General features: G+C 35.7%; 2 protein-coding genes across 3 annotated transcripts in view; one reads left to right on the top strand and one right to left on the bottom strand.

The window, feature by feature from the left end:
• Positions 1 to 26,313, bottom strand: part of Brwd3 (bromodomain and WD repeat domain containing 3) — a 92,023-nt gene that overhangs the window by 22,100 nt on the left and 43,610 nt on the right. For both annotated transcript variants that reach the window (XM_048335719.1, XM_048335720.1), the window contains exons 12-27: positions 25,882 to 25,922; positions 22,733 to 22,837; positions 21,400 to 21,553; positions 19,352 to 19,486; positions 18,263 to 18,391; positions 16,765 to 16,990; positions 15,384 to 15,551; positions 12,624 to 12,807; positions 10,761 to 10,854; positions 10,383 to 10,532; positions 7,920 to 7,996; positions 6,969 to 7,134; positions 5,508 to 5,621; positions 4,184 to 4,291; positions 2,773 to 2,897; positions 1,094 to 1,176 (exon numbers count right to left, since the gene is read on the bottom strand). In XM_048335719.1, coding sequence (XP_048191676.1) covers positions 1,094 to 1,176; positions 2,773 to 2,897; positions 4,184 to 4,291; positions 5,508 to 5,621; positions 6,969 to 7,134; positions 7,920 to 7,996; positions 10,383 to 10,532; positions 10,761 to 10,854; positions 12,624 to 12,807; positions 15,384 to 15,551; positions 16,765 to 16,990; positions 18,263 to 18,391; positions 19,352 to 19,486; positions 21,400 to 21,553; positions 22,733 to 22,837; positions 25,882 to 25,922 — 2,059 coding nt within the window. The remainder of the gene's footprint in view (positions 1 to 1,093; positions 1,177 to 2,772; positions 2,898 to 4,183; positions 4,292 to 5,507; positions 5,622 to 6,968; positions 7,135 to 7,919; positions 7,997 to 10,382; positions 10,533 to 10,760; positions 10,855 to 12,623; positions 12,808 to 15,383; positions 15,552 to 16,764; positions 16,991 to 18,262; positions 18,392 to 19,351; positions 19,487 to 21,399; positions 21,554 to 22,732; positions 22,838 to 25,881; positions 25,923 to 26,313) is intronic.
• On the top strand, positions 20,234 to 20,772 carry LOC125343359 (coiled-coil-helix-coiled-coil-helix domain-containing protein 1-like). Its single transcript, XM_048335721.1, has one exon. The coding sequence runs from the start codon at positions 20,234 to 20,236 to the stop codon at positions 20,588 to 20,590; it is 357 nt and encodes a 118-aa protein (XP_048191678.1). The 3' UTR covers positions 20,591 to 20,772.

Below are 26,313 nucleotides of genomic sequence, written 5' to 3'. Positions count from 1 at the left end.
TTTGCAGTTGGCTTACAAATTACAATGGGGATAGTCTCAAAGATTTCCACATAGTAGAAGCCTGACACAATGGATAGCACCCAATTCTATATAGTCATCACTCTGTATTTGTGGAGGAATTGGTTCACAAGTACCTTAGGAATATCTGACTCTATAGATGCTCAAATTCATTATATAAAATGTTGTAATATTAGTATATAATCTATATACTTCCTCTGTATATTTTAAATCATTTCTATATCATTCATCATACCTAAAAAAGGATAAATTCTTATACACATAAGATGATCTGGCCTGGTGCTGAGGGCTCACATCTGTAATTCTAGCTACTGAGGATCGCAGTTCAAGCCAGCCCAGGCAGGAAAGTCCATGAGACTCCTATCTCCAGTTAACCACCAAAAAGCTGGACATTGAGCTCTGGCTCACGTGGTGGAGAGCCATCCTTGAGCCAAAAATCGTAGGGAGAGTGCCCAGTCTCTGATTTCAAGCCTCAGTACCAGCACCAAAATACATGTTATGTGAATTTGGTCTCTTCAGCTCTTGTCTCTCACGACATTAGATGATCCAATGTCAACATGATGAGATTCTGAAGTGAGGTAAATAATATAAACTGTACAACACACCCTGAGGCTACCACATGAGGATGTATATATTATATGCAATATTCAGCTGGTTCAGAGGAAGATAGCTAGGTGACTAACCAGTCCAACACAGATATGCTTTTTAAAAAAGGATAATTCACATCCATGTGACATGAAGTGGAATGGTCTAAGATTTCTCATTCAAAATGAAGGGCAATGTAAAATGTATGAAAGCCTTATTTTTGAAATTTTCATTTTATATCTTTTGACTACAGGTGAACATAGGTGAATAGAACTATATCCAGTGAAATTGGGAATAAGGAGAGATCATTGCATATATTACACACTGGCGTATTATCAATTAAATATAAATGAAAAAGAAACACTAGTTTTCCTAGATGGGCTTACAAATTAAGACAAATTTTCCAGTTCAGCATTTAGTTTAAAAATTATAGTTAAAATGATACTCTACCATAAGTTTAATAATTATTAGTTGGCAATTCTATACTTACCAATCTGCCAGTTTCTTTCTTTGGCTTCATTATAAAACTGATGTAGTACAAGGAAATCAATGACATCCGGCATATCATGATATCTATACAGAAAATAAAGCATGTTAGAATCAATATAGACCAATTTTTTTCAAATTTTTATTATCAAACTGATGTACAGAGAGGTTACAGTTTCATACGTTAGGCATTGGATACATTTCTTGTACTGCTTGTTACCTTGCCCCTCATACCTGCCTCCCTCCTCCCCCTTTCTTTTTTCCCCCATGAGGTGTTCAGTTCACTTACACCAAACAGTTTTGCAAGTATTGCTTTTGTAGTTGTTTGTCTTTTTTTACCCTGTCTCTCTCAATTTTGATATTCCTTTTCAATTTCCTAGTTCTAATACCAGTATACACGTTTTCCAATATACTCAGATAAGATTACAGAGATAGTGTATATACAATCACAGGAAGGTGATACAAGAACATCATCAATAATAGAAGCTACAGATACACATGGGACGTTGAAAGTAGTTACAACTGTGATATAACAATCGTTTCCATAACATGGAGTTCATTTCACTTAGCATCATCTTATGTGTTCATAGGGGCATAGCTATTAGGCTCTTGTGATCCTCTGCTGTGACTAGCCTAAAACTGTGCTAATTATTCCCTATGAGGGAAATAAAGCATGTTAGAATCAATATAGACCAAATTTTTTTTCCTGGCCACTGGGGTTTGAACTCAGAGCCTGGGCATTGTCCTTGAGCTTTATTGTTAAGGATAACACTCTGTCACTTGAGCCACAGCTCCACTTCTGGTTTTCTGTTGGGTTAGTTGCAGATAAAAACTCTCATCAGGACTTTTAGCCCAGTCTTGTTTTGAATTGCAGTCTTCAGATCTCAGCCTCCTGAATAGCTAGAACTATAGGCATGAGCCAGTAGCTCCTGACACATAGAAGATTGTTTAAGCAAGAGTATGAACAGATATTTTCATCCCCATAAGTTTTAAATTCACTTTCAAGAAGGAACCATTATTCTTTCTACTATTAGTAGCAGAAATTACAGCAACTGTAATCCAAGCATACTAGCATTCACTTATAAAATTTTTTTGGGGGGCTGGGAATGTGGCTTAGTGGTAGAGTGCTTGTCTAGCATGCATGAAGCCCTAAGTTCTATTCCTCAGTACCACATAAACAGAAAAGGCTGGAAGTGGTGTTGTGGCTAAAGTGGTAGAGTGCTAGCCTTGAGTAAAAGAAGCTCAGGGATAGTGCCCAGGGCCTGAGTTTGTCCCAGGACTAGCAAAAATAAAAGTTTGTTTGTAATTCTTTTAACTTTTTTTAGTTCTTAAAATCTTTAGGAACATATCAGCATACTACCATGTACATATGTGTACACACACAAACACAAAGAATAAACAAGAAAATAAAACTTTAAACATGCCAGGATCCAGTGGCTCGCATTTATAATCCTAGCTACTCAGTAGGCTGAGATTCAAGTGGCAAAATCCTAGCCTTGAGTGAAAGTGCTCAGGGAGAGCACTCAAGCCCAACACTGACCACCTCTACTCCTCCAAAAACAAACAAACTCACTACTTTAAACCCTGTAGTATTTTCTTTCCTAGAGTCCTGTGCTCTGCAGAGTAAAGAGGGGTATTAATATATACATTCTCAAACACATAGAACTACAAATAACTACTCACTTAATGGAAAAAGACTCTCCAGTCATTTTGCCAGAAATGGGGTCCAGAAATGCAAGCTTCAAACAGCATAATGTAGGTGGTCCAACCTCATATTTTATACCTACAATCTTAACAAATTCTTGCTCCTGTTCATGAAAATACCAATAAATTATTTACAGTATGATCACCAACATTTACATGATCTGTCAGTATTGCTTTAACAAATTAAGAATTATCAGAATACTCATCAAATGCTAGGCACTATACTGTGTTAAAAGTAATAAAAATATCTATTGACTCTTCATAATAGCAAATTGCATTTGTGGAAGGACTATAAACCAAATATAAGCAGAATTCCTTAGGGAAAATTTTCAAAATTCATGTTCCGAAACCCTATGCTTATAGAAACTAATTCTATAGGTCTCATGTAGAGCTCAGCCATATAATCTAAAAAAAATTCCCCAAGATTATTAGGCTGTCTAGTTAAAAAAAATCCCATCACTAGCAGAAATACAGTATGCAAACATACTGGTATATATGTCTATATGGGTTTGAGATGACCGAGTTTTGAATATCTACAATGATAACCATCTTGCACATTAATTATTTACCACATTTAAGACAACTGATTTTCATGGGTATAGGGACTTGATTAAAGTCATATATTAGCATATGCCAAAGCTAGGATTTAAATTTCAATCATATTCCAAAGCCTAGTCTTACAGCACACACATGCTGCCTCCTACAATTTGTGAGAGCCACCATTAGTATTAAAACTAAGAAATTCTATTTCACTTATTCCCTTGATTCTAAAACCAAACTCAATTTTCACTTGATTCATAATATTTGTCAGCCATAAGGCTTGTGATACTTAAACATATAAACTTAAATAGAATTGACAGTACATACATACCTATATCTGCCTCTATGTAATTATGTATAAATGAATGTGTTTATTGGAAGCAGTCCCTCAAAATAAAACAGGCATATCTACTTTACTCAATGTCATGTAGGTATGTGGATATTATGGAGATAATCCAATGAAGGATCACCAGTTTCTAAGTTTCTTGTAGTTTAAAATATTTGAGATATTCCAAAACTTTCAGAATCTTGAGAATGTTTATTGTACACATAGACTGAGTCTCCAGAATGCACAGAATTTCTGACAAATAGTCATACTAGGGGAAAACTCTTGATTTGTTATGAACTCCAGTACCTAAATCTCAAAGAAATGTCAAAATAATCAAGGCAAGAAGACAGCATACAAATTTCAAAAAGTATATCATATGTAAGCTGTAAGAAAGAGTCTCTTCTACAAGGCTACTTATGTATCAATTCTACTTGGATAAACAATCAGCAGTGAAACAGCCATAAAACAGGGAAAAAGCCGAAAGCTCTATAGCTGCATAGCTTACGAATGTGGCAAACTTACCCTAAGATCCATTTTGTTCCATGGCTGCTTTTGTAAGTTAACACTGTATATTTTTGCTTTCCTTACAGCCCTCACATAAGCTTCATGTCCTTGCCTAAAATAAATAAGCTACAACAGAAAACATAAGGCATTATTCAGTAACATCCTATATGACAATTCTACACATCCCAGTAAATATATATATATATTCTTCAACATCCTCTTCTGTCTACAGAAAACAATTAGTTCCAAAAACCTTCATTTAATAAAAGTACTTGTCCCTATCAAATCATCTTCACTCAGTACTCATTTCTATGGAAGCATGGGCTAAATACCACATCATATAATCTCAGAGAAATGGCTATAAGGAGTGAAGGAGAGTCATCAGATCTTAAGAGTATACTGAACCTTGTTTTCAGTACTTTTAAAATTAATTCAACTTTGCTATTCTTATATCTCTTAAAACAGGCAAAAAAATAATAAATCATCATTTTTGATCTGATAAAAAGGTTTTAGTTCTAGTTTTGCAATAGAGCATTAGTCATAACATATTAAAAGAATCGTGTAAACAAGCATTGTTCAAAATTTCAATGATTCTAAGAAAACAAACAGGAAGTTTCACCTTGAAGGAAAAGAAGTAATAAGATCTAAAGAAAATTAGAAAGTAATACCTTATTCATAAGAGTATCTCGGTTACGAGATACCTTTATATCAAATAATTACAAAAATTTGATATAACATTAATTGCTCGCAAAGTCTGATGATATTCTATACCCACTGTTAATCTTAAATTAAAATGGGCATTCAAACATTTGATCAATCAAAAATTAATGACAAATCAATACATGAGTATATAAAAGCCAATTACTGCGCAAATATTACAATGTCACTATAACATTAATTACAGAATTAATTTTACTTACAGGTAGAATTCTAAATACTTTCTCCTGATTTATTATAAATATATACCCACATTTATTCAATCACAGACTCAGTAGGAAAGCCCTGGTCACAGAAAGACATGTTTCAACTCAATATCCTTTAGTATACTTTCTTCCATGCTGAATACTTTTTAACAATATTAGAGCTTGAATGAGTATTCAAAATGACTCAATTCTATTAAGTGGAAATTCAGAAAATCTTTGTATTTATGAAGCATCTCCTGTATTTAAGACAGTGTATCAGGCTACACAAAGGATTCAAAAAATTAATAAGGTTTAGTCACCAACCTCAAGGAATACACAATGTAATAGAGAAGCCAAGACTGTAGTTATGTAATTTTAGTAGAACATTAATGTCCTAAGATTAACCTAAGTATTTTTGTTAAAGAGTAACAATTACCTACCTCATCGCCCATCTGTGGAACAAATGGGGAACGACGTGGTATGGTATCCAAGATCCATTGTGGGGCAAACCATTCTTCATTTGGTTCACCTGCCATAGAAACTAAACCTCCTTTCTAAAACACAAAGACATTTACAATTTATATCATTTATGTAAATATCCATAAATACTTAAGAATAGTATGAAAACTAGCAGATTAAAAATAATCAGGTTACTAAAAACCTAAAGCATAAAAATCTTAAGAATTACATATATACTTTCTTTTTAATTGGCACTAGTCCTAGAAGGGCTTAAATTCAGGGCCTATGCACTGTACTTTTTTTTGCTCAAGTTAGAGTTCTATTGCTTGTGCCACAGCTCCAGTTTTGACGTTTTTGGTGGTTAGAGGTAAGACTCTTATAGACTTTTTTTTTTTTACTAGCTTCAAACAGTGATTCTTAGAGTGCACCCTCCTGTGTAGTTAGGATTATGGGTATGAACCACCACCTCCCAGCTTATATATAATTTTTCTTTCTACTTTTGTACCTACAAAAAGCAAATCATGCTCGAACTGGTGGCTCACACCTATAATCCCAGCTCCTAAGGAAGCTGAGATATGAGGATTGTTGCTCAAAGCCAGTCCAGGCAGGAAAATCCAGGAGACTCTTATCTCCAATAAATTACTTATTAAAAGCCAGAAACGGCACTGTGGCTCAAGTGGTAGAGCTCTAGCCTTGAGCACAAAGAGGCTCAGGGACAGCATTCAGGCCTTGAGTTTCAGCCAGAGAACCAAAAAACCCAAACAAAACAAAACAAAAAAGCAATTCAATTCAATTTTGCCCAAAAGATAATAACTTCATACTATAGATATCTATAAATAACAACTCATTCAGTTTTCAATATTTTTTGTGGTACTGGGGATTGAACTGAGGACCTCATGTTGCTATTACTTATGCCACATTCCCAGCATTTTCCTGCCTTATTGAAGAGGACAAACTTGAAAGTGTAATCCTCCTATATATGATTTCCATATAGGTAAAAATTACATATGTGTGCCACTACATCTACCATTTTGCCCAAGTTGACCTTAAACTATGATCTTCCCAAGCTGTATATCCCAAGTAGCTAAGCTTAAAGGACTTAAACTATTTTACTTGCTTGGTTGCTTTGATAACACATTTTTAAAGAAAAGTCTAATTTAAGTATTCATGTGTAAAAGGTAAAAAGGGGGGATGGGGTGGGAATATGGCCTAGTGGTAGAATGTTTGCCTTGCATACATGAAGCTCTGGGTTAGATTCCTCAGTACCACATGTGTAGAAAAAGCCACAAGTGGCGCTGTGGTTCAGGTGGCAGAATGCTAGCCTTGAGCAAAAAGAAGCCAGGGACAGTGCTCAGGCCCTGAGTCCGAGACCCAGGACTGGAAAAAAAAAAAAAAAAAAAGCAGGAAAAGCAAAATTAAAACAACCCATTCATTTTACAAACCTTCTTTCTGGTTTGTTTAGTTTTCTTTTGCTTTTCTTCTATTTTCACATTTTCCTCCTCTGAACTGCTGCATATTTTGCGTGTTGCCTGTCTGGTTTGTCTTTTTGGTGGCTGCAAATTTATTCCAGCATCTGCTGTCCAATCAGAATATTCACTTGATGAATCACTGTAAATAAATGAATTAAGTACAGAAAATGATTCTGTAAGCAAAGGACATGTTTTGAAATTGCATTGTAAATGACAAGATTTGAAGAAAATTAAAAATATCAATATAGAATTTTGATAATGTGTGACATCAATGAAATGCTTCTTATATAAAGCATATTATATTATCTTTCCAATAATAGGATTTGAAATTCCTATCTAGACCATAAAACTCTTCAAAATTAACATGAGTCTTGGTAATGTGTTGCTTTAAAATACATATAAAAGGTTGGAGGCATGGGTCAAGTGGAAAAGCCTACTTAATTCCACTTTTAAAAAGCCTTATATAGACTTAGAAATTCCAACAAGCAAAACCTTGAATTTAAAAGGGATTTTACAGATCAAGGAACTAAAAAAAAAGCCCATAATGACATCACAAAACATATTAGGAGAGCCATGACAAAATGATCAATAGCCTTCTAAATAAACTCTTTCGACAATAAAATATTATATATGTTAAGTCTAGTTTGGCCCACTTCCTATAATGTCATATTAAAGCTAGATAATTTTTTGTGCCAGTCCTGGGCTTAAACACAGGATCTGGGCACTGTCCCTGAGCTTTTTTACTTGAGGCTGGCACTCTACTAGTTGGAGCCATAACTCGGCTTCCAGCTTTGTGGTGATTGGAGAGGAGAGTCTCATGGACTCAGGTCTCAGGCTTGTGAATAGCTAAGGATTACAGGCATAAGCCACCAATGCCCAGCTACTGTTGAGTAATTTTGACCAAAAGAAAATCATTAAAGCTACCTGGAAGAACTTTCACTTTGCCACTCCATAACAGGATCCTCTATAGAAGCATCACTGGTACCAACAGTTTCATCTTCCTATAGAAAAGAAACAGCAACAGAGATTCATCATTACTATTAGCTAGTTTAATATTTTCCATTCCTCAAAAACAATTCTAGTAAAAATGTACATGTTTTTCTACATGTATTTGTAACTTTCAAGTGTATTTAAAATTTCCAGCATTCTATTTGTTTTTTTGTTTTGTTTTTGTCTGTTTTGGGGCTTGAATTCTGGGCCCTAGTGCTGTCTCTGAGCTCTACAGCTCAAGGCTCATGCTCTACCACTTGAGCCACAGTGCCACTTCCAGTTTTCTGGTGCTTAACTGGACTTAAGAGTCTCACAGACTTTCCTGCCTGGGCTGGCTTTGAACTGTGATCCTCAATCTCGGCCTCCTGAGTAGCTAGGATTATAGGCATGAGGCACTGGCACCAAGCCAGTATTCTATTCTTATTAGTATAAAATATCTTTTTAGCACTATAGAAAGAATCTTTAAGCCCAAGTATTCTCTTTACTTCTCAGTCATGGGGCTTGAACTCAAAGCCTGGGCATGTCCCTGAGCTCTTTTGCCCAAGGCTAGTATTCTACCATTTTGAGCCACAGCATCACTTCCAATTTTTAAGTGGGTACTTGGAGATAGCAGTCTCATGGGGACTTTATTGCCCAGGCTGCTTTGAACCGAGTTCCTCAGTTCTCTGCCTCCTGAGTAGCTAGGAATACAGGTCCAACCCACCTGCACCTGGCTAAGTAGTCTCTTAAATGCCCAAAATATTCTGTTTTTATAATACTGTGGGAGAGCATTTTTAAAGATGTCCTGTAGAGGAAAATGAGAGATACATGCATAAAGAGGTATTTTAAGTACTATATCTGAGTACCAGTAGCTCATTCCTATCCTAGCTGCTCAGGAGGCTGAGATCTGAGGATCATGGTTCAATGCCAGACCAGACAAGAAAGTCTATGAGATTCTAATCTCCAATTAACTGTCAAAAACAACATCAAAACCCAGCTGGAGGTGGGGCTGTGGTACAAGTGGTACAGCAATAGCACTCAGTAAAAGAGCTCAGGGACAGCACACAGGCTCTCAGTTCATGTCCCAGGATCATGTGCGCTCGTGCACACACGCACACGTGTACACCACCCCCCAACAACTGGAGGAACAACATTTTTAAAAGGTAGTCTGTGGTGGGAAAGGGTAGCTATATTTAAAAAGAACTTGTATAAGAACTGTAGTTAAGCTCCTACGACTCATGACTATAATCTAAGCTATTAAGGAGATTGAGAAATGAGACCACAATTCAAAGCCAGTCAGAGAAGGAAAGTCTATGAAAGTCTTATGTCCAATTAACCACCAAAAGGCTGGAAGTGGAGCTGTAGCTCAATGGTAGAGTATGAGACTTGAGTAAAAATGCCAAGGTGCAACATCTAAGCCCTGAGTTCAAGCCCCAGTACTGGCAACAACAACAACAACAAACACCTGGCACTAAGAAATACTGTGAATGGAAGTACCACATTACTGGCAATTCATACCTAAACAATTACTATACACATAAATTGTTAAAGGAACCACAAAACTGGAGAACAGAGGAGGAGAGGAAAGATATTCCATACTCTTCAGGACCATGAAAACTGTACTTTCGAAATAAATCATTGTCCAATGATTTCCATAATCAGAGAAGTCAATAGCAGAAAATGCTGTTTGTAGACAACCAAATCTGGGAGCTATTTAACTCATTATCATTTTTTATAGTCTTTCTTTCATTTCTAGAAGATTACCTCTTGTTACTTTTTCTCACTTTGCTGGCATATGTAGTACCCTTGGCAAGGTTACAAATCAAATAAGATATCTAAAAGAATTTAACATGAAAACCATAACTGTCTATAAGTGACTTACTAATGAATAAAAACATTAAATAGCTTTCAACCAAAGTAAACCTTAAAAGTAATCCAAGATGTACAAACTAGGCAATTAAAAAATTACATTAAGGGCTGAGAAGGTAGCTTAGTGGTAGAGTGCTTGCCTAGCAGGCATGAAGCCCTGGGTTGGATTCCTTGGTACTACATAAACAAGAAAAGCTGATAGTGATGCTATGGCTCAAGTGGTAGAGTGCTAGCCTTGAGCAAAAGAAGCTCAGAGGGGCTGAGAATATGGCCTAGTGTCAAGAGTGCTTGCCTCCTACACATGAAGCTCTCGGTTCGAGTCCCCAGCACCACATATATGGAAAACGGCCAGAAGGGGCGCTGTGGCTCAGGTGGCAGAGTGCTAGCCTTGAGCTGGAAGAAGCCAGGGATGGTGCTCAGGCCAAGTCCAAGGCCCGGGACTGGCCAAAAAAAAAAAAAAAAAAGAAGCTCAGAGACAGCACCCAGGCCATAAGTTCAAGCCGCAGGACTGGCAAAAAATTATATTAAATAAAAGAAGATAGATCTAACCTCTGAGGAGCTGTCTGACACTTCTTGTGCACCTGAATTTTGGCATGATGCTTGTGAATTGTGCTCCATGTTAGACCGTGTTTGATAAGTATGCTGACGCTTGCGTTGTGTCCTTCGTAAAGATCGCCCATAACTAGGCTGATAATCATTCTGTCAAACACAAAGAAATAGACTTTTAAAATTAAAACATCAGTGAACATGCAAAATCTGAATACAGATCTCACAAATCAATCAGAAAGTACAGCAGCAGAAAATTGGGATAAACTGTCAGAAATAAAACCAATTCAGAGCTATAACTATATGTAAAACTCAAATACCTGGTATCTGTAAATAAATGCAGATACTAAATACAATAACAAACTGTAAAAGTAAACTTACTCTTTGGATAGTATAAGATGGCTTTTTCTTCTTTTCTACTGTATAAAGTCCAATTTCTATGTCACCTTTTGCAGTTCGACATTCTTCCTGTACCCTAATAACAAAACAAATGTCAAAATAAATTATCAAAAAGAAAACTAATACTTAAAAATTTGTCATGCTAACATTTTAGCTGCATACCTTGGTGGCATTGATTACATTCATAAAGTCACACAACCATCTCTACTATGTCCAAAATTTTTTACTACTCTAATGAAAAATTATATAACTAGAAGCAATAAATTCTTTTTCCCTTTTCTCTACCCTTCAATAGCTATGTGTTTGCCTCATTTAGATATTTTAGTTTTGTACTTTGATATATTTGTATTTTTGCCTCTGGCTTCTGTTATTTAGCATGATGCTTTCAAAGCTTAATGATGTTATGGAAAGTATCAGAACTCTTCATTAGGGCTCTGTAATATTCCATTGTATATTCACATTGGCTATATCACATTTGTTTGTCCACTCATTTTACCCATATTTGATTCATGCTCACCATTTGGTTACTGTGAATAACTTTGAAATTAACACTGTTATTAAATCATTTATAGCCCTTTCTTTCAATTCTAATAAGTCTTTAAGTAAAATATTATATTAAGGTGCTGGGAATGTGGCTTAGTGGTAGAGTGCTTACCTAGCATACATGATATCCTGGGTGCCATTCAGCTGGAAGTGGCACTGTGGGCCCAAGTAGAGCAATAATAAATGAATATACAAGGTTTTAAAATTATCTTTTTTTTGCCTCCTAGGGCTTGAACTCAGGGCTTGGACACTATCCCTGAGCTTCTTTAACTCAAGGCTAGTGCTCTATCACTTTGACCATGGGGTTACTTGCAGCTTTTTCTGGGTAGTCTCCTGGCTTTCCTGCCCCAGCTGCCTTTAAATTGTAATCTTCAGAGCTCAGTCTCCTGAGTAGCTGGGATCACAAGCGTGAGCTAGTTGCAACATTTTTGTCTTTTTTTTTTTTTGCCAGTCCTCAGGATGTGAGCTCTGTCCCTGGCTTCTTTTTGCTCAAGGCTAGAACTCTACCTCTTGAGCCACAGCACCACTTACGGCTTTTTCTGTATATGTGGTGCTCAGGAATTGAACCCAGGGCTTCGTGCATGCTAGGCAAGCATTCTACCACTAAGCCACATTCCCAGCCCCATTTTTGTTGTTTTCTAATTGTACCAGAAAGCAGAAAGGGGATGTGCTAAAAGGATTGTTGAAGAAGGTGCATGATTACAAAGAATTTTACACTCTCTGTTAATGGTCCTTCCCTTTAATAAATTTTCCATTTGCTATTGTTGGTCTCACATTAATATAATAGTAAATGCTAGTACTTACAAATAATAATAGAAATTCTAGGTTTAACATTCCTCCTAATGAAATCCCCATCCAATGAATTCTACTTAAATGACATTTCTAAATATACTCTAATAACTAGACTACAGTACACTGGACTCCCATACTTCTCCAGTATCTAGCTGGTGGCTTTTCCCTGAAATCATGGAGTTAACACCCATATACCCCTCACATAGTAAATCACAAATGATCACTTTTGAGTTCTCACATAGTAATATTTCTACTCTTATACATCCATACCTAATAAATTCATAGAACAGAAATTACACTTTCCATTTTCAGTATTCCCCAAAGCATTTAACACAAAGGTGAGGAAACTGAAGATGATATTTGCTATCGAATGAACTGGAAGAACATATTAAAACTAAATTGTGATTCAATTAAAAATAACTAAGCTAGTAGGGTAACAATGTAAGTTATTACTAACAAATAGAACTTTATGCTTTAAACTTGGTTATGAATGTTACTTTATTGACTCACCTACTAACCCCATTATTAAGTTCATTTACCACCACCCTTCTGCTCCACGCCATCAGATCACGTTCAGTGGCCATTTGGCTCCTAGGAGCATTGTTGTGCATTTGTCGCACACCTTCAATTTGACCACTACGTCGAAGTCCAATATTTGGGGAAGAAGGTATATCCATATTTGGACTTCTCAAAGCTAAAACAAAAGCAAGAAAAATTACAACTTTGTGAGCAAACAAACTCTTTACAGGTCAGAGTTTTAAATCAAATAGAACTGTTAAAGCTGAGAAGGTTTTGTGCAATGTTATAAAGAAAACTGAAAATGAAGAAATGCTGAGTTTCTATCAATCCTTTCCCCACCCCCCAGTCCTGGGGTGTGTACTCAGGGCCTGAGCACTGTCCCTGGCTTTTTGCTCAATGCTAGCACTCTACCTCTTGAGCCACAGCACCACTTCTGTTTTTTTCTGTTTATGTGGTGCTGAGTAATAGAACCCAGGGCTTCATGCATGCTAGCGCTAGGCAAGCACTCTACTGCTAAGCCACATTCCCAGTGCCACTATCAATTCTTTGTATTTTCTTTAAAGCACCTTCACAATGGATTCAATTTTGAATATACAAACTAAAAAATGATTGGGGGGGGGAATGTACAGTGTTTGCCTAGCATGTATGAATCCCTGGATTCTATTCCTCAGTACCACATAAACAGAAAAGGCAGGAAGTGGTGCTGTGTCTAAAGTGGTAGAGTGCTATCCCTGAGCAGAAGGAATCCAGGGACAGTGCTCAGGCCCTGATTTGAAGCCCCAGGACAGGAAAAAATGATTTGTGAAGTCTATAAATGCTTGTTAGTACTAGCTGAGAAAGATTTTTTTTTTTTTTTTTTTTTTTTTTTTGGCCAGTCCTGGGCCTTGGACTCAGGGCCTGAGCACTGTCCCTGGCTTCTCTTTGCTCAAGGCTAGCACTCTGCCACTTGAGCCACAGCGCCACTTCTGGCCATTTTCTGCATATGTGGTGCTAGGGAATTGAACCCAGGGCTTCATGTATACGAGGCAAACACTCTTGCCACTAGGCCATATCCCCAGCCCCCTGAGAAAGATTTTTGAATCTAAATTTTTGCTTACTCAGTTACATATTCCAGAGTAAGCCTAGAGTAGTTAAACTGTGTAGACCTTTAATCCTTACAGCAGGGAGGTAGAAACAGGATGATTTTGAGTTCAGGATCACCTTAAACTACATAGTCACACAGCATGAGCCTAACTAAAAAAATTCATTGTAATGTTTTAATAAAATTTCAAAAATGAAAAGTATAAACCAGGGAGCTGACAAGAACAAGATCACAGTCATAGATTTGTGGTCCCCTGAGCAGCACTGTTGTGATTTTGTCCTACTGTGAACATTTCTTCAGTTTCATAAAAATGTTTCAGTATGGTTTTACATGGTACCAGTGGAAAAACACCAAATTTACACCACCAAAATTTTATTTCAAGATTGATGAAAGAAAAGACTTAACAATATTTTTACTTTCCCTTCTAATCTTACAAAAAGCTTCCTCTTGTATAATTAAATTTACTATTCTCATAGTTTCAAATAAAACAAATAGACACTAACCTCTTCAATTATTAAACACTAGGAAAAAAACCACATTGCAAATAGAAGTCAGTGGGATGCTTTTAACTAATGACATATCTAATCTATCTACAGCAACTTAATACTCAAAGTAGAACTAAATGTTGATTTCACTAATGGATGTCTAAATAAGGGCTTTAAGAAAGTTCTATGTCTTAAACAAGGCCTAGACACACAGGATTATTTGTCTACCTCTCATCTTGTTCCAAGTTCAGGAAAGTTCACCTAACTTACATGCTTCAAGTCACCCAAATAAAGAAGCATTTCTATTTAACTTCAAAGGATACTGAAGAAATGAAAAATGAATAAAATACCTTGTGAAACACCTCAAACTCACTTCTGTGCAACACCTAATTCCATTCTATCCACATAAATCACCCCAATTGCATTCAACATAAGGAACAAGTCTGACAAAATTTCAGAGTACAATTTAACATAAGCCAGTAGCTCTTGATAAAAGCAAAATGGGAACAATCTCTCCCTTGCTCTCTGTCTCTCTCACACACACACACACAATACACACACATCAGATGCATACGCCTATTTCACATAAAGTGAAGAAAGTCATACAACCGACACATTTATTTGTGGCTGAAAATATGGCCTAGTGGCAAAGTGCTTGCCTTGTATACATGAAGCCCTGGGTTTGATTCCTCAGCACCACATATACAGAAAAAAGCCGGAAGTGGCTCTGTGGCTCAAGAGGTAGAGTGCTAGTCTTGAGAAAAAAGAAGCCAGGGACAGTGCTCAGGCCCTGAGTCCATGCCCAGGACTGGCAACAAAAACAAAACAAATAAACAGACTCATTTATTTAAAAATAGGATAAAAACAATAACTTAATTTTATTTGATATGTCTGCAGTTTCTGAGATAACTTGTCTTTCGCCATTTTTTTTTATAAATTCACAAGTGATATTTACCTATATTTCTGACAAGATGCTAAGTTATTTCTGTCACAACTGATGAGATGATGGTACCCTACTTTAATATACCATATCTGGTATACTGAAGTGAATAAGAATGTTTCCATTTAAAAACCATTAAACAAATTATTTTAATTTAAAATTAAAACTCTTGAAGCATTTTTTACATTTGCTGTAACTATTAAAAGTATATTTATCATACCTCTCATAAATACACAAATACCTACCACCATTAACAGAATAGGATCTATTAATTGGAAAATGTGGAACATCTCCTTCGTTAATTAGTCTTAGATCTTGTTCTCTCTGCAGCTCTCTGATGATCCCATCAAGGATGCTTTCATCTTGGTCATTGGTTTGCTGTCCAATTACCTGTTCTACCACCTCACCATCACCTTAATGAGACCAAAAGATATAAAGTCATAAAACTGATTGCAACTGAGTATACCCTAACAATGGTAAAAAATAAAACTTAAACTATGAACTGTAAGAGAAATAACTTAAAATTTACTTTAAAACAAAGATCTCAAACAAAAACATCTTATATGGACGAACTTTTACAGTGTTTGACATGTTAGCTTACATTATGTGACTTAACAGATGCAATTAAGTTGTATATTATTATTAGGAGGACCTTTTCATACTAAAGAATACTAAAATAAATTAACTTTCAGTTTTCATGCTGCCAATATTTGGTTTTCTGGGACAGGGATTGCTTCATAGCCCATTCTGGTCTACAAAATGGTGGGACTATGGACATAAGACAGTACACCTTGCTATTAAAGTTAAATAACTCACTTCAAAATAAATTTTCTCCATATTCCAAGATAAAAGAAAGGAATTCGATATTTGAGTAATGTTTAAACACATTCAGACACATAAATGTTTTGCGTATTATTTAATGAACATTTAGTTCTAAAGAAGTTGAAATAATGGTCTTTCAAGTAAATATCTTGATACATCTCAGTGTTTTATAAAGGAGAAAAGTTATTTGTATGATTCAGTAAAATTCAATGTAAACTTCTGAATGAAAACTTAAAATATTCTCTTTCTTAAATACATCATGTCCCTGTTTCTCTTGTTCTGTTATATATAACAATATCAAAATAGTATCAAGGGCTGGGAATATGGCCTAGTGGCAAGAGAGCTTGCCTCATATACATGAAGCCCTGGGTTCTATTCTCCAGCACCACATATCTAGAAAACGGCCAGAAGAGGCGCTGTGGCTCAAGTGGCAGAGTGCTAGCCTTGAGCAAAAAGGAAGCCAGGAAGAGTGCTCAGGCCCTGAGTCCAAGCCCCAGGACTGGCCAAAAAAAAAAAAAAAAAAAAGTATCAAATATTTGATACACTAGAGACAGATTTAACCATCACAATTAAGCACTATATTTAACACTTAGCAACAAACATATATCTTGTAAGTTTTTTTTCTAAGGGAAAAAACTTAGGTCAATATGCTTTTTGATTAATATACTCGTTTATTCTAAAAACCTATATGAGCTATAGGTAAAACATGTTACAGACTAGTTCATGGTTTAGAAAATGTCATAGAAGAGCAGCAAGTCTAATAGCTTATATAATATTTTAAAATTCACTTTTGAGATAACATACCATTAGCCACATAACCCAGCTGTGGTATAAGCTGTTCATCTTTGCAATTTTCCCGTCCTGGTACTAGCCGTTGAAATTTTGTAGGATGAGGATTTCCATCAACATCCACCAAGAAAGGAGGAGGCATAAGGTGAGGGGCTTGTTGAGTTTGTTCATCTAATACATAGTTATTAGAATCACGGATGAGAGGTCGATAATCCGTGTGGAAGAACATCTGATCTGGAATCTATAGTTAAATTGTTAGTATACAATTTTTTTTATATTTAACATATACAAAGTATCAACTGGACAGTTTCAATTCTAGAGCACAAACTTCTTCAAACAGACAACTTGCATTCCCATAGTCTTACATTGCAAAATGTTCCCTCCGGGTGCAAATAAATTACCTACTGTGTAATTTTTTTAACCTACAAAATTCTACACTTGGTCCCACATCCTATTTCTGTAATCAGAACAGTAAGAATTAGTTTACTTTTCCCCCTCCTCCCACCCCAGTCCTGGCTTGAACTCTGGACCTAGGTGCTGTCCCTGAGCTTGTTTTGCTCAAGGCAAGAACTCTTAACACTAGAGTCATAGTCTGGTGTTTTTTAGTTTAATGGAGATCAGAGACTCATGGAATGTCCTGTCCAAGATGGCTTTCAACTGTGATCCTCAGATCTTAGCCTCCTGAGTAGCTAGGATTACAGGCATGAGCTACCAGTGCTCAGCTAAAAGTAGGCTATTTTAACTTGTAAAAACCATAGAAATCTATAGTTTTTCTTTTTACTCAAATGAGGATAATTGAAATATACATGGTGATACATGTCAATCAATCACATCAGTGACACTCAAAGGTGATCCAAACATGGAGCTGATGTTAATACTTCTCAGTTCTCTTCCCACTGTTAGGATTCTACAATGTATCCCAAATTCACAGCAAATGAGGTATAAAGGACTGACTATGCTGGCTTCCAAAGGATTTACTGGCCAACCAAGAAAATGTACATTATCCAGTAACCAGCTGTTAATTCCCAATTTATAATATAAGGAAAAGATACAACCTAGTAGTAGAGCATATGTTCTAAGCAAAACAAATTCCTAATGACCTTGTATGTATCATCCCATACCTCAACAGTGACTCTTCCTGCCATGTTTGATTTTCTGGTAAGAACAAAATACTTTCTCAAGATGATTTTATTTCATGTCTACTGATGACACAAAAATGTTTATTAAGGGCTGGGAATATGGCCTAGTGGTAGAATGCTTGCCTCACATTCATGAAGCCCTGGGTTTGATTCCTCAGCACTATATATATAGGGGGGAAAAAGCCAGAAATGGTGCTGTGGCTCAAGTGGTAGAGTGCTAGCCTTGAGCCAAAAGAAGCCAGGGACAGTGCTCAGGCACAGAGTTCAAGCCCCAGGACTGGCCAAAAAACATTATGAACTGGAAAACTTAAAATGAAATTTGTAAATAATAATAACAACCCAAATTATAGACAACGAAAATGAAATACACTGACCTTCTCGTAGTATTTACTACATCCAAAACCAAAAAGCAGCAAATGTCCATGAGAATCTGTGCAGGCAAAATGGTTTCCATCTGGCGAGAATTTACAATCAAACACTGCACCATGACCTTGGCCTTCAATCTGAAATTTGGAAGAGTCTTTTTAAGTTATCTTAAAAGTAGTTCTCAAATAATAAGCAGGTGCTAACTTCTTCCTAATACCCCTGGATTCTGTGAGGCATCAAGTTCAATGCACTCTCTGATTTCAGTAACCAAAGAATTGTAGAGTACATAGTCAAGCTCTCAAAGAAATTAGAGAGACTCAAATTGCAATGGATGCAATGAATTACAGCTAACAATGTCACATCTCCTGATAGAGAAAATCAGTGAATGAGATTTAAGAAGACCTACATGCAACCAAACTGACAAAAGTGTTACTTAGCAAAATCAAGGTGTTAGCTATATATCTTAAGCTGTAATGCAATTAAGTCTCAAAATATTCATCCTAAAATTACAACACAAAAGTCACTTTTATAGATGCTGTGGGTAAAACAAAGTCTATAGAACTGAGCTTAAAAGCCAACTAAACATTTAGAAATGCTTAGTACTAAATATAGAAAATATAAGTATTTTCCTCACCATAAAAGGATGTTTTACTGAAAGGAAATAGCTCAGTGTTTCCTATGATTGCTATGAAATAGGCTGTTAGAAACATCCTTATCTTCAAAGCAATGTTTCCCAAATAACTTTCTGACTACTAAGCAATATGGGGTTTACTAGAGGCAAATAAAAGTATTATAGTACTTCATAAAGTTTAGGCATTAATCTTTTTATGATGCTTTGGTCAGATACTAAATCTAAAGTTAATCATTTTAAGTTTAAGTAGATTAAAGTTGGGACAGGCAGAACTTGAGAAATGCTAACAGCACTTTTACCATGAAAAGCCAGATTCTACACTGGCCAAATACTTAAACTGAATCACTTCTGAATTAGTTTCCCAACTTAAACATAGATGTCAAGAAGTTGTATCAGGTATACTTTCAATATTCTTATGCTCTAAAGCATGTCACTTTAATAGGTATTAAACATAGGTTTCTCTTACCATATTAAAATAATTCCGAATTTTGGTCCCACGGTCAAGATCCCAAATGAAAATGTTCCCATCATGACCCGCAGAAAGTATGATCCTTTGATCAAATGGGTGTGCTTCCAAAACAAATACTTCATCATCATGCCCCTAGAATAAAAATTAAATATTAAAAAAGAAAAGTAGCACAGAATATATGGGTTGCTTCTTCAAAAGACCTTGGGAGTGATATAAATCCTGGTTTTAATGAATTTATACATACCAATTCAATAGCATTTCATTTACTATGCAGGTATTGCATGAACAATGTATTTCACTTAGCATTCCTCAAATCTGTAACTGATTTTTAAACTGTGCCATAGAAAAGGTAGAAAGGTATTTAAGCTTATTAACTAAGCCCTTTTAATATTATTTGAATATCTAGGACTCTGCTATTTTTTAAAGGCCACTAAAAATGTAACAATTTTTCACTAGCATCCCAGTAATAGTCAAAATTTCATTATTTTTCATACATCATTCTATATCATTGCTATTCAAATTGAACTTTGGGGGGGGTAATGATGCACTCAAATGACAAAGCATAGTATCTGTGCTCTGTAACTACCTGTGGGTTCCATTTAAGATGTTATCTAATTGAAAAACTGGACATTGCTCTAAAAAGTCAACGCTTTATGTTTTATGCTTCTCTTTCAGTATATTAAAGCCTATATAAAGACCAGAACTTAACAATTTCCTACCTTATAGAATAATGCAAATCTTAATCAGTTTTTTTTTGACACAAGGCCTCACTGTGTTGCAAAAACTGGTATCAAACTCGTGAGCTCAAGGGATCCTCCACTTCAGCTACAGGGACTATAGACATACAGCCTTAAAGAATTTCTTTTCCAAAAATGCAAAATGGCCGCCCCCAGTCTCCGGGGCCGCCTGGTGCGCATTGGGAACCCGCGGAAACCGGTATTGAAGCCTAACAAGCTGCTTATCCTAGCTAATCGCGTCGGAAAACGGCGCCGGGAGAAGGGCGAGACGACGTGTATCACGGAGATGTCGGTGATGATGGCTTGCTGGAAGAAGAACGAATTCCGCGACGAGGCGTGCGGGAAAGAGATCCAGGACTTCTTGGATTGTGCCTCGAGGGCTCAGGAAGCAGGAAAGATGAAAACACTCCAGGACACCCTGGGAGATTCTAGGAGCTTACTTCCTCACAAAATGAATAAGTTGTTACAGAGATTTCCTAACAAATCTCACCTTAGTTGAAAATGGAAAAGCATTTTCAATGAGTGAACTGCCATTTCTGAGAATGATGAGAGGCATTTTGGAGATGTTTGTATTGCCATGCCCTCTTCAAAGGGCAAAATGAAGCAGAACATTCTTTGGAATCATATTCTGGATGGAAATTATGATTTATTTGGAATAAAATTCACTGAGGAGAAATTGGATATTATGTTCCAATAAAGTACCTTAAAATTTATTTTGGTGATGTTGGGAATAGCACCCACAGCTTCTCCAGTGTTAGGCAAGCACTCACTGTAGACCACTTTTATGCCCTGGCAGGCTTTGAACCACCGTCCTCAGATCCCAGCCTCCTGAGTTACGAGGATGTGAGCCACCAGCACATTGTTCCCTTTCTCCTTTCCTAATCTATTTTTCCCCCAGATTCTGGATGTTCTCCACTTCCTGATTTGTCTAGTGTGTACAAAGACCTTTTATCTTGCAGTTGAAATCCATTACACTGATACATTAAGAATGTGGAACTCTACCTGTGTGCAGAGCTTTTTGCCATCATCTGAACTTAGTGAATATGTGTTTTGTGCATAGCCCCTGCAAGGTGCTCCTTGAATAAAGTCTCTAGACTGGTGAAAAAAAAAAAAGAATTTCTTTTCCTCAGCATTATAGTTCAACCCAGTGCCTCAAACACAGTAGGCAAGCCTCTGTGTGACCATTTTAATGACTCTTAAAAATTAAAAACTTGGGGTTGGAGGTATAGCTCAGGTTGTAGAATGCCAGCCAATGAGCAAAAGCAACAGATACCAAGAGTCCCAGTCTTGCACCAAAAAAATACTTACAGATAAAGTATGAAGAAGCTGCCCTGTGACAGAATTCCACACTTTCAAAAGGAAATTGTTCACTGCGGTAATGACTGTGGTATCATAACGGTCCCAGGCAACCATAGTCACCTTTAATTTAGTGACTTTGTCTTCTACAGATGGCAAATTATTCCTAAAAAAAGTGTCCATATATTGTAAATTTTTAACAAAGTTGTATACAAAAACAGCAAATTATGTTCAAAGTTTTCAAGGAGTTTGCAATTGATTTACATTAAAAAACAAGCAATATGTTTAAGTACTATTGTCATTTTTGAAAGTACCTGAATACAACAATCCCCAAAATAATATTTCAGAAAGTAAACAAAAGAACACAATATAACAAACATGTAGTAGGTACAGGTACTTGAAACCACAAAAATAGTAACAATACAAAAGAAACTAAAATATCTTGAAAAATAAAATAAGTCATATTGACTACTGGACAGTATAAGTACTAGTACCCATATTTATTACTGTAAATACTACCTTAAAAACATTATAGACCTTATGAAAAAGTAATGAGAAATGCAATTAACTTCAAATTTAATTGAAATATATTAACAGCTGGGCATTGGCAGCTCACACCTGTAATCCTAACTATCAAGAGGTTGATATCTGAGGATCATGAATCAAAGCAATCCCGAGCAAAAAGTAACATATCTCCAATTAACCACCAGAAAACTGAAAGTGGCGCTATGGCTCAAAGTGGTAGAGCTCTACCCTTGGGTGAAAAGGCTCAAGGACAGTGTCCAGGCCATGAGTTCCAAGACTCATGACTAACAAAAAATTCATTACCAGTGGCCAGTTAAAAGGAGTGAAATATCACATATTGGTACTAATATTATTAATTTCAGGGCCACACCCTAATGAAATTACACTGTTACAAAAGAGATGATAGCATTACCTTCCAACATTGAGAATGACAAAATTGCATAGTAATTAAGTATACATACAATAGTGACTGTAAATGCTAAAAATACAAAATATACAGAGGTATCCTCAGTAAATTAGAAAAGGTTAAACATACTATGACATGTAGAAAGCAGGACACATAGATAGCAAAAGATGACCTATAGAAAACAGGCAAGGAATGCATCTGTGAGTATGACGTTAGCAAAGAGGTCATTTGAATTTTTTTTCCATTCTATCAACCAATGGCAAAAAGTGAATTTACTTACAGGATGAACAAAGATACAAATTTAAGTGTACTGATTAAGTTCAAACTATCAACTAATGCAAAACTATATTTTATGTTCATTATTAAATATAATTCAATGTGAAAGACAACACACCACTTGAGAAGCATTCTTACCCGTTCATTTTAGTGGCCATATCTAGCACTATACTCTTCCATTCTTGTTGCTGATACTGCCATATTCTTGCAGTTCCATCTCTGCTTCCACTAACAAATCTTAAGCTGGAAAGACAGTTAAAGTAGCCTTGTTATTACTTTTCTCCAAGTGAGAATCATTTATTTTCTGATTATCAAAAGGTAATATGATCACCCTTAGACATCAATGGGGGGCAATGTTAAATGGTAGAGTCACTTTTCATTATAGTTTTTAAAATGCTAAATGTATATAGTTACCCTATGGTCCAGAAATCATGCTTCAGTTACAATCCCCCAAAATGAAAATATTAGCTGGGTGCTGACAGCTCACATCTGTAATGCTAGCTACTCAGGTCACTAAGACCTGAGGATTATGGTTAAAAGCCAGCCTGGGCAGGAAATTTCATAAGATTCATACCTCTAATTAACCACCAAAAAGCCTGAAGTGGAGGTGTGGCTCCAGTGATATAAAGTGCTAGCCTTGAGCAAATAAGTTCAGGGATAGCACCCAGACCCAGAGTTCAAGGCCCACGAGACAGACAGACAGACAAGACAGACACAGACAGACACACAGACACACACACACACACACACACACACACAATTTGTCCATACACAATTTTGCCATTGCTATACTTTAGTTTCTATTCATTCAAACATTATTAAATAAATGTATATATACACATATGCTTTCCTCTATTGGAAACATTTCCCTCTGGTTATCTTCTTGTTTTATATCTGTTTCTATTTACAAATATACAACTATCATCAATTTTAATAAATATTCCAAGTATATGGATGTGCCAAAATATGTCTAACAAATCTAAAGGCCAATAATTCCATTGTTTCTAATCTTCCACATTACAGATAATGTTCAATGACTATCTCTGTACATATCTTTGTACAGACTGACATACATTTGCAGAGTCAGGGCAGGCACATTTTCAGACACTTTTGAAATGTAGTACACTAAAGTGTTTCTTGAAAGATTATTCTTAAAAAATTATCAAGTTTTTACTTTCTCAAAACCACTGGCAAGGGCTGGGAATGTGGCCTAGTGGCAAGAGTGCTTGCCTCGTATATATGAAGCCCTGGGTTCAATTCCCCAGCACCACATATATAGAAAACAGCCAGAAGTGGCGCTGTGGCTCAAGTGGCAAAAAGAACCCAGGGACAGTGCTCAGGCCCTGAGACCAAGCCCCAGGACTGGCCAAAAAAAACACACAAAACAAAACAAAAATTGGCAATACTATTCGTTTTTTAAATTTTTACTCTGAAAGGGAAAAATTTTAATGTTGTTTTAATTTGCCTTTGATTATTAGTAATTGGGAGATAGATCTTTTAGTGCCAAATAACAAAACAGTATAAAGATTCTTAAAAAAGAAAAAGTGAACAAGGTAACAAACAGTACAACAAATGTATCCAATGCCTAACGTATGAAACTGTAACCTCTCTGTACATCAGTTTGATAATAAAAATTTGAAAAAAAAAAGTGAAATGACCTATAACCTTCTTTTACAGAGAAATCAAAATATTTTGTCTTCTATATGTATGCATACATATTTTATGTTTCATATGCCTTTTAAATTTTGTATATCTAATTTTGTACACCCAGGACAAAGCTTTTTAAAGATACACTTTCAAATAACTATAACAAGTTCGAGATAATGCCAGTGGAAGTGAAATTTATGTTGAGGCTTGAAATATTTAATTCTGTGCTTACAGATTATTCAAATACTATAGTTATGTAAGTGTTCAGGTTTATCTTTGTATTTGCACAATGTCCAGCATGTTTTGATATTAGTACTATTAGCTTTGAAGAAGTAATTTGAAAGCCTCTCCATGGATGTGGATATATACGTACATCCATACATTATTGTATGGTTATTACATTTAATTTAAATTGGACATCTTTTATTGACCACAAAATTAAGACAAAATAATGTATCTCTCCTTAAAGGAAAGTAGCCAAAAATTAAAACTGTAGATTATTTTAGCATGAAAAATACAGTTGCAGTACAAATCTTAAAATGCACTGAAGCCAAGGTTAAGGCTTACTGATGTAAGTAGAGCTGTGGCTCCAACGAGAGTGCACTAAGCCCTGGGCAAAAAATCTCAGGGACAGCATCTAGACCCTGAGTTAAAATCCCAGCAGTAACAAACCAATTTATTTGAAAGTTTTACCATGATAATTTACTTTTTTAGTTAGTAAAGGCAAATCTACTGTAATCACTCACTGTCTGAAAATAGATACTAAAAATAAAACATGGTCCACTACATAACATTTTACAACATATATACACATTTATGATAATTGGTCAAATTTTAGACAGAGGAGATTACTACCATTTGGGGATCAAAAATTTTAGAAAGTTCTATATATAATTTTTAACTTAAGAAATACAGAGAGTATGTTTCATATAACTGATAGAGACAAGTGATAATACACATCCAGAGGAAGTCAAGGTAAATATATAATCTAGAGCACTCAGGAAAGTCTTCAAGAGGCACAAACTTTAAAGGAAGGTAAGACTTAAGGAGAACAGAAACAAAAGATAAAAGAAGAAAGGAGAGAGAAAGCATACAAGGGAAAGGAAAAGAAAGTAGGGGAAGGCACGGAAAATTGTATTTCTGGGTAGGAATGATGTAATAAGTATGAGCAAAAGAATGGATAAGATAAAATAAATGAGATATGACAGGAACAATGTATAAATCAAACTTGATCTATGGATTCATATCAGAAATAGTCAATGAGAAAAGAATGCAGGTCTAAAGTCAATTTGCAGAGTTCTGAATACAAGATTGGATTTTGAATTTTGTTCCATACACAGAGTAGAAAATATTAAATAAAGGTTTTGAAATGAACGTTTATCTGTCACTGATGGGCTGGTCAAATGAAATGCTTGATGAAGGTGACAGGGAAAAGAAATGAAAAGAGCAAAATAGAAACAGAAGCACTCAGCAACAAAAGAACTGACAAAGTAAGGTTATTGCTGGATCAGGAATTTGGAAAAGATGGTAAAGTTTTTGAAGACAGCAGTGGGCTGTGAAGATAACTGGCTGCTATCTACAAGTAGCTACTTCAAAGGAAATAGTAGAAAAACACATCAAACATGTTTACAGATAATTACCTGTCTCCATTGTTACAGAACTGAACAGCAACAACTTTGTCCTAAGACAAAACAATAGACTTGGTTAAAATAAACTTCACCACAAAAGGACCAGAGAGTAGGTTTTTTAATGTTATAATTTTATTTAAGTAAATATAATCTTCTAAAATATAAAGTGAAAACAAAAACAATGAAACCTAGACAATGTATAAAGAAAGTAGCATTTTGAAATAAATCAGACATAAGTAAATGTGTTTATAAAGCACATTGGCATCAGTTGACGCTGTCCTCCATAAAATAATACAGTAATCTAAGAAGCCACAATATAAAAAAAACTAATAACAGGTGAATAAAGCTTCGTACCTCATTTTATAATTTTAGAAAACAAATTATTGTCCTTTTATGCTCATGGTTTAATTATGTTAAAATGGACACCTTTAACATTATTATAGT

Source organism: Perognathus longimembris, chromosome 28 (assembly GCF_023159225.1).
Source record: "Perognathus longimembris pacificus isolate PPM17 chromosome 28, ASM2315922v1, whole genome shotgun sequence".
Taxonomy (NCBI): Eukaryota; Metazoa; Chordata; class Mammalia; order Rodentia; family Heteromyidae; genus Perognathus; species Perognathus longimembris.
The sequence above is the reverse complement of the archived record's forward strand: the minus strand, read 5'-3'. Positions and strand labels throughout refer to the sequence as shown.